At 47.3% G+C, this 18,590-nt stretch overlaps 1 protein-coding gene across 1 annotated transcript in view; it reads right to left on the bottom strand.

Annotated features, from left to right (window-relative positions):
* Positions 1-17,767, bottom strand: part of LOC140122772 (fucolectin-like) — an 80,664-nt gene extending 62,897 nt beyond the window's left edge. The window contains exons 1-2 of the mRNA XM_072143970.1: positions 17,694-17,767; positions 15,761-15,844 (exon numbers count right to left, since the gene is read on the bottom strand). Of these exons, the coding sequence (XP_072000071.1) occupies positions 15,761-15,844; positions 17,694-17,751 (142 nt within the window). The 5' untranslated portion in view covers positions 17,752-17,767. The remainder of the gene's footprint in view (positions 1-15,760; positions 15,845-17,693) is intronic.
* Positions 17,768-18,590: the final 823 nt, after the last annotated feature.

Raw genomic sequence — 18,590 nt, 5'->3', positions numbered from 1 at the left:
ATACAGTGAGGAACACTACTCCCATACAGTGAGGAACACTACCACCATACAGTGAGGGACACTACCACCATACAGTGAGGAACACTACTCCCATACAGTGAGGAACACTACCCCCATACAGTGAGGAACACTACCGCCATCCAGTGAGGGGCACTACCCCCATACAGTGAGGAACACTACCACCATACAGTGAGGAACACTACCCCCATACTGTGAGGAACACTACCGCCATACAGTGAGGAACACTACCCCCATACAGTGAGGAACACTACCCCCATACAGTGAGGAACACTACCGCCATACAGTGAGGGGCACTACCCCCATACAGTGAGGAACACTACCACCATACAGTGAGGAACACTGGCCCCATACAGTGAGGAACACTACTCCCATACAGTGAGGAACACTACCACCATACAGTGAGGAACACTACCCCCATACAGTGAGGAACACTACCCCCATACAGTGAGGGACACTACCGCCATACAGTGAGGGGCACTACCCCCATACAGTGAGGAACACTACCACCATACAGTGAGGAACACTACCCCCATACAGTGAGGAACACTACCGCCATACAGTGAGGAACACTACCCCCATACAGTGAGGAACACTACCTCCATACAGTGAGGAACACTACCCCCATACAGTGAGGAACACTACCCTGATACAGTGAGGAACACTACCCCCATACAGTGAGGAACACTACCCCCATACAGTGAGGAACACTACCGCCATACAGTGAGGGGCACTACCCCCATACAGTGAGGAACACTACCACCATACAGTGAGGAACACTGGCCCCATACAGTGAGGAACACTACTCCCATACAGTGAGGAACACTACCTCCATACAGTGAGGAACACTACCACCATACAGTGAGGAACACTGGCCCCATACAGTGAGGAACACTACTCCCATACAGTGAGGAACACTACCGCCATACAGTGAGGAACACTACCCCCATACAGTGAGGAACACTACTCCCATACAGTGAGGAACACTACCTCCATACAGTGAGGAACACTACTCCCATACAGTGAGGAACACTACCTCCATACAGTGAGGAACACTACCGCCATACAGTGAGGAACACTACCCCCATACAGTGAGGAACACTACCCCCATACAGTGAGGAACACTACCCCCATACAGTGAGGAACACTACCGCCATACAGTGAGGGGCACTACCCCCATACAGTGAGGAACACTACCTCCATACAGTGAGGGGCACTACCCCCATACAGTGAGGAACACTACCCCCATACAGTGAGGAACACTACCGCCATACAGTGAGGGGCACTACCCCCATACAGTGAGGAACACTACCTCCATACAGTGAGGAACACTACCTCCATACAGTGAGGAACACTACCCCCATACAGTGAGGAACACTACCTCCATACAGTGAGGAACACTACCGCCATACAGTGAGGGGCACTACCCCCATACAGTGAGGAACACTACCACCATACAGTGAGGAACACTACCCCCATACAGTGAGGAACACTACCACCATACAGTGGGGGACACTACCGCCATACAAGGAGGAACACTACCGCCATACAGTGAGGAACACTACCGCCATACAGTGAGGAACACTACCTCCATACAATGAGGAACACTACCTCCATACAGTGAGGAACACTACCGCCATACAGTGAGGAACACTACCCCCATACAGTGAGGAACACTACCCCCATACAGTGAGGAACACTACCCCCATACAGTGAGAGACACTACTCCCATACAGTGAGGAACACTACCACCATACAGTGAGGGACACTACTCCCATACAGTGAGGAACACTACCCCCATACAGTGAGGAACACTACCGCCATACAGTGAGGGGCACTACCCCCATACAGTGAGGAACACTACCACCATACAGTGAGGGGCACTACCCCCATACAGTGAGGAACACTACCACCATACAGAGAGGAACACTACCCCCATACAGTGAGGAACACTACCACCATACAGTGAGGGACACTACCACCATACAGTGAGGAACACTACTCCCATACAGTGAGGAACACTACCCCCATACAGTGAGGAACACTACCGCCATACAGTGAGGGGCACTACCCCCATACAGTGAGGAACACTACCACCATACAGTGAGGAACACTACCCCCATACTGTGAGGAACACTACCGCCATACAGTGAGGAACACTACCCCCATACAGTGAGGAACACTACCCCCATACAGTGAGGAACACTACCCCCATACAGTGAGGGACACTACCGCCAAACAGTGAGGGACACTACCCCCATACAGTGAGGGACACTACCCCCATACAGTGAGGGACACTACCCCCATACAGTGAGGAACACTACCCCCATACAGTGAGGAACACTACCGCCATACAGTGAGGGACACTACCCCCATACAGTGAGGGACACTACCCCCATACAGTGAGGAACACTACCGCCATACAGTGAGGAACACTACCCCCATACAGTGAGGAACACTACCCCCATACAGTGAGGAACACTACCGCCATACAGTGAGGGGCACTACCCCCATACAGTGAGGAACACTACCACCATACAGTGAGGAACACTACCCCCATACAGTGAGGAACACTGGCCCCATACAGTGAGGAACACTACTCCCATACAGTGAGGAACACTACCACCATACAGTGAGGAACACTACCCCCATACAGTGAGGAACACTACCCCCATACAGTGAGGGACACTACCGCCATACAGTGAGGGGCACTACCCCCATACAGTGAGGAACACTACCACCATACAGTGAGGAACACTACCCCCATACAGTGAGGAACACTACCGCCATACAGTGAGGAACACTACCCCCATACAGTGACGAACACTACCTCCATACAGTGAGGAACACTACCCCCATACAGTGAGGAACACTACCCTGATACAGTGAGGAACACTACCCCCATACAGTGAGGAACACTACCCCCATACAGTGAGGAACACTACCGCCATACAGTGAGGAACACTACCCCCATACAGTGAGGAACACTACCACCATACAGTGAGGAACACTACCCCCATAGAGTGAGGGACACTACCACCATACAGTGAGGAACACTACCCCCATACAGTGAGGGACACTACCACCATACAGTGAGGAACACTACTCCCATACAGTGAGGAACACTACCACCATACAGTGAGGGACACTACTCCCATACAGTGAGGAACACTACCCCCATACAGTGAGGAACACTACCGCCATACAGTGAGGGGCACTACCCCCATACAGTGAGGAACACTACCACCATACAGTGAGGGGCACTACCCCCATACAGTGAGGAACACTACCACCATACAGAGAGGAACACTACCCCCATACAGTGAGGAACACTACCACCATACAGTGAGGGACACTACCACCATACAGTGAGGAACACTACCACTATACAGTGAGGAACACTACCCCCATACAGTGAGGGACACTACCACCATACAGTGAGGAACACTACTCCCATACAGTGAGGAACACTACCACCATACAGTGAGGGACACTACCACCATACAGTGAGGAACACTACTCCCATACAGTGAGGAACACTACCCCCATACAGTGAGGAACACTACCGCCATACAGTGAGGGGCACTACCCCCATACAGTGAGGAACACTACCACCATACAGTGAGGAACACTACCCCCATACTGTGAGGAACACTACCGCCATACAGTGAGGAACACTACCCCCATACAGTGAGGAACACTACCCCCATACAGTGAGGAACACTACCGCCATACAGTGAGGGGCACTACCCCCATACAGTGAGGAACACTACCACCATACAGTGAGGAACACTGGCCCCATACAGTGAGGAACACTACTCCCATACAGTGAGGAACACTACCACCATACAGTGAGGAACACTACCCCCATACAGTGAGGAACACTACCCCCATACAGTGAGGGACACTACCGCCATACAGTGAGGGGCACTACCCCCATACAGTGAGGAACACTACCACCATACAGTGAGGAACACTACCCCCATACAGTGAGGAACACTACCGCCATACAGTGAGGAACACTACCCCCATACAGTGAGGAACACTACCTCCATACAGTGAGGAACACTACCCCCATACAGTGAGGAACACTACCCTGATACAGTGAGGAACACTACCCCCATACAGTGAGGAACACTACCCCCATACAGTGAGGAACACTACCGCCATACAGTGAGGGGCACTACCCCCATACAGTGAGGAACACTACCACCATACAGTGAGGAACACTGGCCCCATACAGTGAGGAACACTACTCCCATACAGTGAGGGGCACTACCCCCATACAGTGAGGAACACTACCACCATACAGTGAGGAACACTGGCCCCATACAGTGAGGAACACTACTCCCATACAGTGAGGAACACTACCTCCATACAGTGAGGAACACTACCACCATACAGTGAGGAACACTGGCCCCATACAGTGAGGAACACTACTCCCATACAGAGAGGAACACTACCCCCATACAGTGAGGAACACTACTCCCATACAGTGAGGAACACTACCTCCATACAGTGAGGAACACTACCACCATACAGTGAGGAACACTGGCCCCATACAGTGAGGAACACTACTCCCATACAGAGAGGAACACTACCCCCATACAGTGAGGAACACTACCGCCATACAGTGAGGAACACTACCCCCATACAGTGAGGAACACTACTCCCATACAGTGAGGAACACTACCTCCATACAGTGAGGAACACTACTCCCATACAGTGAGGAACACTACCTCCATACAGTGAGGAACACTACCGCCATACAGTGAGGAACACTACCCCCATACAGTGAGGAACACTACCCCCATACAGTGAGGAACACTACCCCCATACAGTGAGGAACACTACCGCCATACAGTGAGGGGCACTACCCCCATACAGTGAGGAACACTACCTCCATACAGTGAGGGGCACTACCCCCATACAGTGAGGAACACTACCCCCATACAGTGAGGAACACTACCGCCATACAGTGAGGGGCACTACCCCCATACAGTGAGGAACACTACCTCCATACAGTGAGGAACACTACCTCCATACAGTGAGGAACACTACCCCCATACAGTGAGGAACACTACCTCCATACAGTGAGGAACACTACCGCCATACAGTGAGGGGCACTACCCCCATACAGTGAGGAACACTACCACCATACAGTGAGGAACACTACCCCCATACAGTGAGGAACACTACCACCATACAGTGGGGGACACTACCGCCATACAAGGAGGAACACTACCGCCATACAGTGAGGAACACTACCCCCATACAGTGAGGAACACTACCCCCATACAGAGAGGAACACTACCCCCATACAGTGAGGAACACTACCGCCATACAGTGAGGAACACTACCTCCATACAGTGAGGAACACTACCGCCATACAGTGAGGAACACTACCGCCATACAGTGAGGAACACTACCGCCATACAGTGAGGAACACTACCGCCATACAGTGAGGAACACTACCGCCATACAGTGAGGAACACTACCGCCATACAGTGAGGAACACTACCGCCATACAGTGAGGAACACTACCCCCATACAGTGAGGAACACTACCCCCATACAGTGAGGAACACTACCGCCATACAGTGAGGAACACTACCGCCATACAGTGAGGAACACTACCGCCATACAGTGAGGAACACTACCGCCATACAGTGAGGAGCACTACCGCCATACAGTGAGGAATACTACCCCCATACAATGAGGAACACTACCCCCATACAGTGAGGAACACTACCCCCATACAGTGAGGAACACTACCCGCATACAGAGAGGAACACTACCTCCATACAGTGAGGAACACTACCCCCATACAGTGAGGAACACTACCCCCATACAGTGAGGAACACTACCCCCATACAGTGAGGAACACTACCCCCATACAGTGAGGAACACTACCCCCATACAATGAGGAACACTACCCCCATACAGTGAGGAACACTACCGCCATACATTGAGGAACACTACCGCCATACATTGAGGAACACTACCGCCATACAGTGAGGGACACTACCCCCATACAGTGAGGAACACTACCGCCATACATTGAGGAACACTACCGCCATACATTGAGGAACACTACCGCCATACATTGAGGAACACTACCGCCATACATTGAGGAACACTACCCCCATACAGTGAGGGACACTACCGCCATACAGTGAGGGACACTACCCCCATACAGTGAGGAACACTACCGCCATACAGTGAGGGACACTACCCCCATACAGTGAGGGACACTACCCCCATACAGTGAGGGACACTACCCCCATACAGTGAGGAGCACTACCCCTATACAGTGAGGAATACTACCCCCATACAGTGAGGAACACTACCCCCATACAGTGAGGAACACTACCCCCATACAGTGAGGAACACTACCCCCATACAGTGAGGAATACTACCCCCATACAGAGAGGAACACTACCCCCATACAGTGAGGAACACTACCCCCATACAGTGAGGAACACTACCCCCATACAGAGAGGAACACTACCCCCATACAGTGAGGAACACTACCCCCATACAGAGAGGAACACTACCCCCATACAGTGAGGAATACTACCCCCATACAGTGAGGAATACTACCCCCATACAGAGAGGAACACTACCCCCATACAGTGAGGAACACTACCCCCATACAGTGAGGAACACTACCCCCATACAGTGAGGAACACTACCCCCATACAGTGAGGAATACTACCCGCATACAGTGAGGATCACTACCCCATACAGTGAGGAACACTACCCCCATACAGTGAGGAACACTACCCTCATACAGTGAGGAACACTACCGCCATACAGTGAGGAACACTACCGCCATACCGTGAGGAACACTACCCCCATACAGTGAGGAACACTACCGCCATACAGTGAGGAACACTACCGCCATACAGTGAGGAACACTACCCCCATACAGTGAGGAACACTACCCCCATACAGTGAGGAACACTACAGCCATACAGTGAGGAACACTACAGCCATACAGTGAGGAACACTACCTCCATACAGTGAGGGACACTACCCCCATACAGTGAGGAACACTACCCCCATACAGTGAGGAACACTACCGCCATACAGTGAGGAACACTACCCCCATACAGTGAGGAACACTACCCCCATACAGTGAGGAACACTACCCCCATACAGTGAGGAACACTACAGCCATACAGTGAGGAACACTACCCCCATACAGTGAGGAACACTACCCCCATACAGTGAGGAACACTACCCCCATACAGTGTGGAACACTACCCCCACACAGTGAGGAACACTACCCCCATACAGTGAGGAACACTACCCCCATACAGTGTGGAACACTACCCCCATACAGTGAGGAACACTACCCCCATACAGTGTGGAACACTACCCCCATACAGTGAGGGACACTACCCCCATACAGTGAGGAACACTACCCCCATACAGTGAGGAACACTACCCCCATACAGTGTGGAACACTACCCCCATACAGTGAGGAACACTACCCCCATACAGTGAGGAACACTACCCCCATACAGTGAGGAACACTACCTCCATACAGTGAGGAACACAACCCCCATACAGTGAGGGACACTACCCCCATACAGTGAGGAACACTACCTCCATACAGTGAGGAACACTACCTCCATACAGTGAGGAACACTACCGCCATCCAGTGAGGGACACTACCCCCATACAGAGAGGAACACTACCCCCATACAGAGAGGGACACTACCCCCATAGAGTGAGGAACACTACCCCCATACAGTGAGGAACACTACCCCCATACAGTGAGGAACACATCCTTAATCCCAAGAAGCAATGTCTGACTTTTTATCGAGCAGATCCCTGAAAGGTGAAAAATGACACACTAGGCGGAGAATCTGCAGAAGCTTTTATTCCATGATATCTTGCAGTTATATGTGCAGTGATTATTGGGATTGTTACTATATTGCTGTCATTATTTTATCATCAGATTTTAACCTCCGGTTATTGCTCTCCAAAGATCTGAACCTCACACAGGTGAAGAACCTCAGTCTGTCCAGCCAAAACGATATTGACGTATCTCCCGACCATTGCTCCGCACTCATAAGTCTGAGTCGCTCCATCTGGGAGAGAAGTCACCAGAGCACACCTGTGACAGAAAGGATGACAGGTAAGTGTCCGTATCACACATATATACATATACCAGGCCATCGCTCCCTGCTCTACTATTACTGATATACATCGGGAGGAGGAAATGTCTGTAACCTACCTGCCTCTCAGTGTCCTGAATTGCCTCACATTTGCGTAAGTTCTTTAACTGCTTCAGGCTCACAGTGATTTCCACATTCAGGTTTTGTCCAATTTTTTGTGTACTTTTTATGTCTCTAACGTTTTATTTTTTGGGAATTATTTTTATGGCTTTATTTTTCAAGAGAAATGCTTTTTTTTAAAAAAAAATGTGTTCACAGTTATTTGCTTTAAAAGAGGTTAGAGGCTTAAAGTTGAAAAAATATTTGTTTTTACATATAAGATTTTTTGGTGTTACCTTATAAAAATATAATCTGCCACAAATTTTGATCTATTACTTGTCTTGTTGAATGGTAACTCAGTGCCGTATGTGGTTACCAGTAGAGAGAAAAAATCCTGGCACTCACTGCTTAGTGATTCTTCTTCCTTCTTTTGTAAAAAAGACAAAGAAGGAGCCGGATCAGGACGCGTTTCGGGCCCGTCCACAAGCCTTTGTCAACTGATATCAACATACATAAAGACACTTCATTATATAAGGCAAGTAAATCTCCTACTAATGACATCACACCCTCAGGCACACTTCAGCTGGGATGTGATGTAACCAAGAGGGAGGCTCAATAGGTGAAATACTTCACAGTCCATGTCTAAAGGTAAAAATATACATCAAATTGCACAATTATCAATGCAAAGAATAAAAATTATATTGTAACCATGTTCAAGTCATATTTATTATAATATAGTGAAAACAAAAACATTTTAGTTACTATATGTTTGCAATATCATAATATCATATGGAGTTCCAGTGTGTCAAGTAGAGGAATCCAATAAGCCTCACAACGCCTCAATAATTGTTTAATATTACCCCCTCGTCTGGAGGGTGGCACTTGTTCTATCATAATGTATTTAAATTGAAAAATCTCATGCCTCTTGGCACTAAAATAGCGAGGAATCGGTAAAAAGGTTTCATTGCATCTAATGGTTGTCAGGGTTCTGGACCACCGCGGGAGATGGTACTAGCCGACACCTGGGACCAGAATCTAAGTGGAACCTGGTCTTCATCAGAGTCCGCCGTAAAGCGGGATGGTCTTGCTGCGGTAGGGTGCCACCAGGTCGTTCCACAGGTGCGACTAGCCCGCGGGGGAAGCCAAGGTTGTGGTACAGAATCGGTGTCCAGGAACGTGGTCAGGTACAGACAGACAGTCGGGGCAGGTGGCAGAGATACAGAAGTCAAAAGTCAGGTCTGAGGTCACAACAGGAATACAGCAGAGCAGGAACAAGGAATAAACGTATGGAGCACAGGAAGCTTTCACTAAGGCAAGGTAGCTCAAAGATCCGGCCGGGAATCCTGGGAACAGCCGGCCTATAAGGGATCTTGGAAGTGCCTGCGCCAATCAGCGGTGAGCGCACGCCAGGCCGGACGGGAGCAGGAGCGGGGAGAAGACATAAGAAAGTGCTCCGGGCTGGCACATAGAGGCAGAGGTTCTCCTGTCTTAGTCTGGAATGCTCTTTGGAAGACAGACGAGCTCTATCCACCTGCATGGGCTCCTCTTCAGCAGACACGGAAGATGGCTGAAGTGGTCTTTGGAAGACTGGAGCCAGGCGGGGCAGACGTCGGGTACTGACTTGTGGTTTTTCCAGACGTTGCTCCTCAAAATGCTCAGTAGACCGGATGTCAATCTGAGTGGCCAGAGAGATGAGACCACTCAGCGTAGACAGCAGGTCCGGTGCAGACAAGGCATCTTTGATCTGACCAGACAGTCCTTTTTTAAAAGTAGCAAGCAAGGCCGCCTCATTCCTATCCAGCTCGGAGGATAAAGTACTGAACTGGACCGCGCAGTCTCCGACAGAGGAGTCCCCTTGACTCAGCTTCAGCAGTGCGGTCTCAGCAGAAGACGCCTGGGCAGGTTCCTCAAAGACAGACCGGAATTCAGAGAGGAACGTGGTGAGAGTAGCCGTGACTGGATCGTTCATGTCCCAGAGGGGAGTAACCCATGCCAGGGCTTTCCTGGAGGCTGATCATGAAAGCTACCTTAGCCCATTCTGTGGCAAACTGTGAAGGCATCAGCTCGATATGTAGGGGGCACTAAGTAATGAAGCCGCTGCATAACTACTGCATAACACCATCATATTTGGAGGGCATGGAAAGATGCAGCCTGGGTTCAGCAGTAGACAATGCAGCCATAGTAATGAGTGGTACCGGCAGTACTGGATGCTGGTGCAGAGTAGCCAATAAATGCTGCAGGGTGGCGGTGAATTCTTGCGGTGAGTTGAGGTGAGCTGCTGTCCTTGCACGGCAAACTGTTGAGACTGCTGGACCACAATGGTGGTAAGATCAGCCAGTTCAGGAAGCGGAGCCTTGTCGGGATCCATGGCCAGATCTTACTCTCAGGATCAGTGGTAGTGGATCCTCTGTACCACCGTGGACAATGGTGTAAGACGACACCTGGGAACGAAATGTAAGTGGCACCCGGCTTTCACCAGAGCCAGTCACAAAGCGGGTTGGACTTGCTGTGGCGTGGTACCAACGGGTCGCTCCACAGGCGAGACTTTGTCGCGGTGGAGGCCAAGGCGAAGTACAGAATCGTGATACAGCATCATGGTCAGGGACAGGCAGGAGGTCAGAACCGGCGGCACAGGATTGGAGTCAGGAGCAAGGCAAAAGGCCAAGGCAGGCAGTGGAGGAGCGAAGTCAGGAGCGGAACCGGGGTCACAACGGGAATTCAACAAACAGTCGCAAGGCATAGAGATAAAGCTTTCTAAGGCTTTGAGGCACAAAGATCTGGCAGGGAATTTAACAGAATTGGCAGCTGGTCAGCACCAATTAGGGTATCAAAACTACAGGTTGGGGGGAACCTGGGGAATAGTGATCATAATATCATTGATTTTGTATTACGCTTTACTAAGAACGTTAGGGAAGGGGCAACCAACACTCTAAACTTCAGGAGGGCAAATTTTTAGCAACTAAGGGAAGACCTTAAAGGCATAGACTGGGATAATGTTCTCAAAGACAAAAGCCCCCCCCCAAAATGGGACTTTTTCTCATATATTCTGAAAAAGTCCTGTGAGAAACACAAACCTAATGGGAAAAAGCATAAGAGGAACATGAAAAAGCCTATGTGGCTAACTAGTCTTGTAAGCAAAGCAATAAGCGAGAAAGATAAGGCGTTTAAGGTGCTAAAACGTGAAGGTAGCAATGAGGCATTACAGGATTATAGAGAGAAAACTAAATCCTGTAAAAAGCAGATAAAGGCTGCAAAAATAGAGACTGAGAGAAAAATTGCCAGGGAGAGCAAAAATAATCCCACATTATTTTTCAAGTATATAAATGATAAGAAACTAAAAACAGAGAGTGTGGGTCCCCTTAGAAATAACATGGGGGTCATGGGGGAAGGAGATGAGGAAAGGGCCAATCTACTGAATGTCCCTTTCTCAACTGTCTTTACCCAGGAAAATCCCCTGGTGGAGACACAATGAGGAATAATGTAATTTCTTTTTGGAATGTCAACAGTTTAACCCAGGAAGAGGTACGGCGCCGCCTCGCAACCACTAAGATAGATAAATCACCGGGGCCAGATGGCATACACCCCCGGGTTCTGCATGAACTATGTATCGTGATAGACAGACCGTTATTTTTAATATTTGAAGATTCACTGAGGACTGGTTATGTTCCACAGGACTGGCGCATAGCAAATGTGGTACCAATATACAAAAAAGGATCAAATAGCGATCCTGGAAACTACAGACCCGTGAGTCTAACTGCTGTGGTGGGGAAAATATTTGAGGGGTTTGTTAGAGATGCTGTCCTCGAGTATCTCGCTGTGCACAACCTTATAACCCAGCGTCAGCATGGGTTTATGAGAGATCGGTCCTGTCAGACTAATCTGATTGGTTTCTACGAGGAGGTAAATTCAAGACTGGATCTGGGGGACGCTGTGGATGTTGTATATCTGGACTTTTCAAAGGCATTTGACACCGTGCCACATAAAAGGTTGGTATATAAAATGAGACTGCTGGGAATAGGAGAAAATCTGTGTATTTAGGTAAGTAATTGGCTTAGTGATAGAAAACAGAGGGTGGTCATTAATGGCACATTCTCAGATTGGGTTGACCTTACCAGTGGAGTGCCACAGGGGTCAGTATTGGGGCCTCTTCTTTTTAATATTTTTATTAATGACCTTGTAGTCGGTTTACACAGTCAAGTTTCAATATTTGCAGATGATACTAAACTGCGTAAAGTAATAAATACTGAGGTCGATAGTTTAGCATTACAGAGGGATTGGGGAAGCTTGTGGAGTGGGCAGAGAAATGGTTGATGAGGTTTAATGTAGATAAATGTAAAGTTATGCACTTGGAAACAAAAAGTATAGTTATGTTCTAAACGGTCAATTACTTGGTAAAACTGGAGCTGAAATGGACTTGGGGGTATTGGTGGATGGTAAACTTAATTTTAGTGACCAGAGCCAGGCGGCTGCTGCTAACGCAAATAAAATTATGGGATGTATCAAGAGAGGAATAGATTCTCATGATAAAGACATAGGGGGATATTTATCAGGACCTCTGCGCACCGCCAGTGGCGCAGAGGCCCTGAAATAATCGCAAATGCTAGCTTATTGCTAGCTTTTGCGATTATTTTCCCCAATCCGCCACCTTCACGCCAGTGGGGCGTGAAGGGGCGGCGCGGCCGGCCGAGCGGGGGGCGCTTCCGGACGGGAGTGGGCCGGCGCGGGGCGTTACTGTCCCCGCACCTGCGCACTCGCTGCTGCCGGCGACTTTTCATACGTGAAAAGTTGCTGGTTGCGTTTTTTTCTACGCCAGGCCCTGCCTGGCGTAGGATAAACGCTACGCAGCTGGCAGTCCGATACATGAAGAGGCAGAAGCCTCTTCATGTATTGGGCTGCGAATTTGTAGCGGCGGGGCTATCATACGCTGGCGCACGATAGCGTATCCCCCATAGTTTTGCCCTTATACAAATCCCTGGTCAGACCACACATGGAATATTGTGTACAGTTTTGGGCACCAGTGTATAAAAAGGATATATTAGAGCTGGAACGGGTGCAGTGGAGAGCAACCAGGATTATTAGGGGAATGGGGGGATTAGAATACAATGACAGATTACAAAATTTGGGATTATTCAGTTTAGAAAAAAGACGGCTGAGGGGAGACCTCATTACAATGTACCTGAACGGACAGTAGAAGGATCTCTCCAAAGATCTTTTTATACCTAGGCCTGTGACCAGGACAAGGGGGCATCCTCTACGCCTAGAGGAGAGGGGGTTCTACCATCACCATAGACAGGGGGCATCCTCTACACCTAGAGGAGAGGAGGTTCTACCATCACCATAGACAGGGGGCATCCTCTACACCTAGAGGAGAGGAGGTTCTACCATCACCATAGACAGGAGGCATCCTCTACACCTAGAGGAGAGGTGGCTCTACCATCACCATACACAGGGGACATCCTCTACACCTAGAGGAGAGGCGATTTTACCATCACCATAGACAAAGGTTCTTTACTGTAAGAGCAGTGAGACTATGGAACTCTCTGCCGCAGGGGGTTGTTATGGCGGACTCTATGTACATGTTCAAGAGAGGCCTGGATGCCTTTCTGGAGAGAAAAAATATCACGGGTTATGGGGATAAAACATTTATTTAATTCTTACGTTGGACTTGATGGACTTGCGTCTTTTTCCAGCCTAATATACTATGATACTATGATACTATGAATTATTGGCATGCTGGCCCTTTAAATCTCCGGAAGCGCTGGATTGAAAAAAGATGAGAGCAGTCCCGAGGTTCCGGGGGCACGGAGAGGAGCATGGGTGCGTCTGCAACCCGGGATGTGGGTCGGAGGAGCACCTGTGACAAGTTAAATAAGTAAAAAAATGTTAACAAAGCCTGGACAGCAATAAGGGCTGAGGCTCACCTTGGATTGCTGTTTCCATTGTTGGTCAAAGAGTCTCCGACAAGGATTTCTGCACCATTAATCCTGCTCCCGTAGGCATCTCTGTTAGTGACTGTTATGTAGTGAATTGTGTAGGACTCTAGCAGGTCCACCCTCCACCAGGGAGACAATTCTTTGTTTGTGTGAAAACACGATCCGTGATACAAGTCGGTGTCTGGGTTTCCATCTATTCCATTTACTGCCATTCCCAAATAGCCCCAATCGCTATCCTTATGAATGGATGACATTGTGGGTCGACCATGAAGAGCGAGATTCTTATCTATCAAGGAAGAGGAAACAAGAAAAGTGAACTTCAGTTATACATAGAGATGGACAAACAGCATCATGAATCCTGGACCATCGCTGTGTCCTCTATAGGGCTATATGGAGGTGTACAGATAGGTCCATAACTATTTGAACACTAACACAAATTTAGATTTTTTTTACCTGTTAACTAAAACGTATTCAAGTCATTGTTACATAATAGACATGGACATAAATTCCAGACTTTCAGCTTAATTGACAATTGATTAACACAAACAAACCCCTCATTTCCTGACCACCAGACCACCAAGAAAAACTGAGGACATAATACACCTTTACACGTCAGCTGCGGGTGTGGGGAGAGGGTTCATGGGCTGCACCCTCTCCATACAAGGTGGGCGTTTGCTTGCAAACCCTGTAAATGCCTCCGACAAAGATGCCTCACTCATTTCCATCCTGGTGGTGCATGGGTGCTGCCATGTTGGATTTGATCACTGCCCCCTGTGAAGTCACCAGGGGGGTGGCGATTGGTTGCCATGACAGCCGTACAAAGACCCGAGGCTGTCTAATTTTTTTCCCCATCTATTACAATGTGTGATTTGCACATTGTAATAGATGGTGTGGAAAATGCCCATATACTGCCATACTATAGTATAGCAGTATATGGAAGGCTCAATTACACAAACTAGGGTTAAAGTACCCCAGGGGGTCTGGAAAAATATTAATAAATAAGTAAAATAAAATTAAACCTAAAAATTCCAATCACCCTCCTTTCCCAAGAACTGATATAAATATAAACAGTAAAAATCAAAAACATGTTGGTATCGTCGCTTCCCAAAATGTCCGATCTATCAAAATATGATAAAAAATTTTGATAAAATATTCAATAAAAAGTGATCAAAAGGCTGTAAAAATGACACCACCCACTGCTCCGTGCACCGAAGTATGAAAAAGTTATTAGCGCCAGAAGATGGCAAAATAAAGAATAATTTTTTTGTACAGGAGGTTTTAATTTTTGTAAATGTATAAAAACATTATAAAACCTACACAAATGTTTTATCTCCGTGATCGCACCGAGCCAAAGAATAAAGTAGACTCGTCATTTGTGGTGCACAGTGAAAGCTGTAAAATCCAAGCCCACAAGAAAATGGGGTTTTTTCACCAATTTCACAACATTTGGCTTTTTTCCCGCTTCCCAGTACACGGCATGGAATATTAAATACTGTTACTATGAAGTGCAATTTATTATGCAAAAAACAAGCCGTTAAGGTCATTAAGGGGTTAAATTGATTTAAGCATTTTTGTAATTTACATTTTTGTTGGATTGAGGAGGAGTCCACGTCTGCTTTTTTCATGATCAGATCAGGTTTCTCAATATCTGTGACGTTTTCTGCATCTAAAGAGAAATATAAAGTAACATCATCATCCATGGACACAGGAATTACACGGGTCATGGCCTCAGTCTCAGGGGATGGAAATGACCCCATCAGCCAAACATTAGATGGATACAGATTCTAGATGGACATCACAACTAAAACAGACCCCAGATGGCAGAATAAAGAGAGAACCAAGATCCGACAATCGTAACCGATACAGACCCCAAACCAGACCCGGGAATAAATAGCGATTAAGGATCAGACACCATCAACAAATAGAGACCCCAAAGCAGATCAGGAAAGAAGAGGAGACCCAATATCAGATAAAATAAGTACAGACCCCAAAACCACAGAATAAATATAGATCTGGTAATGGGCACCTTGTCTAAATTCAGACCCCAAACCAGGCAACAAAATAAATGGAGACAAATGATCAAACAACCTAAACAAATAAAGATCCAAGATTAAAGGAAACCTACCACTTGTAGTGAAACCAAAAACGAAGTAGACGTGGCACATCCAATAAAAGATAGCGTTTATTCTTCTCACATTAAAAAATCTGTGCAGTGAGCATGTAGGCGAGCCACCTACGCGTTTCGGCTTGTACCTAAGCCTTACTCATGGTGAAAAGTTAAAAACAAATGGTTGTAAGTCATTTAAATTACCTGCATGCACCTGTTGGCTGATTAACGTCATATCCGTAGCAGTTCGGAGAAGACGTAATGCATGAAACCGAGGCTTGTGTTTAGAATAGATATAACAATTAACATGGTTTTTATATATTCATATAGAAATAGAAAAAAGATGCATTTATATTTATAGTTTTAAATATAGTGTGGAATACAGTGAAATTTGTTGATCTTACATGTGAATTGCGATCTACTTTTAGGCTTAAGCAGTTAGATGAAGGATATTTTTTCTCTTTACCACTTGTAGTGGCAGGTTTCTGATGGAAATACCGGGCACCAGCTCAGGGTGAGCTGGTGCCGGAGCTTATTTTCGTTAGTGTTTTAAACCGCGGTATCGCAGTTTAAAACACTTTTTAAACTCTATAGCCGGCGCAGGCAGGTACGCGCGGCTACATAGGAAGTGAAGCCTGCGCCGGCTATACAGTTTAAAAAGTGTTTTAAACTGCGATACCGCGGTCTAAAACGCTAACGAAAATAAGCTCCGGCACCAGCTCACCCTGAGCTGGTGCCCGTTATTTCCATCAGAAACCTGCCACTTCAAGTGGTAGGTTTTAATGAAGATATTAAGACACCCAAAATGAAAAAATAAAAAGTGAGAGGTTAAGAAGCCCTAAACAAATACAGACCCCAAACCAGATCACAAACTGAAAGGAGACCCAATATCAGATAACATAAGTACAGACCCCCAAACCAAAAAAATAAAGGTAGACCCCAAACACCCTATAAAATAAGGATCCTAGGACACAGATTATTATGAGACCAGGAAAAGATCCGCTAAATGAATTCAGCCCCCAAACCAGATCACAAAATAAAAAAAGACTAACGATCAGATACTCTAGACCCCAAACCAAGGAATGAATATAGACCCAGGATCAGCCATTGTATAAACTCCGACCACCAAACCAGAGCACAGATTAGAGAACCAGGATCAGATGTCCTTAACAAGTATAGACCCCAGACCAAAGAACAGAGACCCCAGACCAAAGAACAGAGACCCCAGACCAAAGAACAGAGACCCCAGACCAAAGAACAGAGACCCCAGACAAGACCCAACCACTAAGAGACTCCAAACCAGATGTTGTGCTGCTCCTCTCCCACCGCTCCTCCCACATATCTTACTTATCACTGATATTAGAGGAGGATATAATTATAAAGCGGCTGAGGAGAGAAGTTACTGAACCTGCAGAAGCCTCATCAGACGCCGTCCACACCAGGACCACGAGGAGCAGAAGCTTCATCCTGCAGATGAGAACATTTCCTGATATCAGAAGACGAGGTCTATGTATATTCTCTATATTTCTACAATGTTTGTACAATGTTATCCCTCAGACCCTCCTACATCCTGGTCACCATTAATGTCACCTACAGATCATGTGACGCCTAATTCCAACTCTGATCCAGGAGGTAACAGAACCAGTAATACTATCAGTCCTGATAATGGAGGCTGTAACGCTAATAGATGGACTTGTCATATATAATAGCCCCCGCGCTGCTACAATGATACAATACTGGCTGGTCTGGGGAACATGTACATTACAAGTCATTCTGGTGCTGTATCATGTACTCAGCCTGGTTCTGGTGCTGTATCATGTACTCAGCCTGGTTCTGGTGCTGTATCATGTACTCAGCCTGGTTCTGGTACTGTATCATGTACTCAGCCTGGTTCTAGTACTGTATTTATGTACAAAGTTAATGGTATGTACTGAGCCTGGTTCTTGTACTGTATATATGAATTGAGCTTGGTTCTTCTGTTATATGTGTGGTCTGATCTTTTTCTGGTGATATTTACTTTCTGAACCCGATTCTATTTCTGTACTGATCATGGTTCTTTTTCTGTAGTTCTGTGGTCAGCCTGCTTCTGTCGCTGTGTTAATATACTGAGCTTGTTTCTGGTGCTATATTTAGGAGCTTGGTTCTGGTGCTGCACTTATACTTTAAACCTTGTTCTTTGCTGTATTAATATACACTCACCGGCAACTTTATTAGGTACACCTGTCCAACTGCTCGTTAACACTTAATTTCTAATCAGCCAATCACATGGCGGCAACTCAGTGCATTTAGGCATGTAGACATGGTC

Source organism: Engystomops pustulosus, chromosome 3 (assembly GCF_040894005.1).
Source record: "Engystomops pustulosus chromosome 3, aEngPut4.maternal, whole genome shotgun sequence".
In the NCBI taxonomy this organism is placed as follows: Eukaryota; Metazoa; Chordata; class Amphibia; order Anura; family Leptodactylidae; genus Engystomops; species Engystomops pustulosus.
The sequence above is the reverse complement of the archived record's forward strand: the minus strand, read 5'-3'. Positions and strand labels throughout refer to the sequence as shown.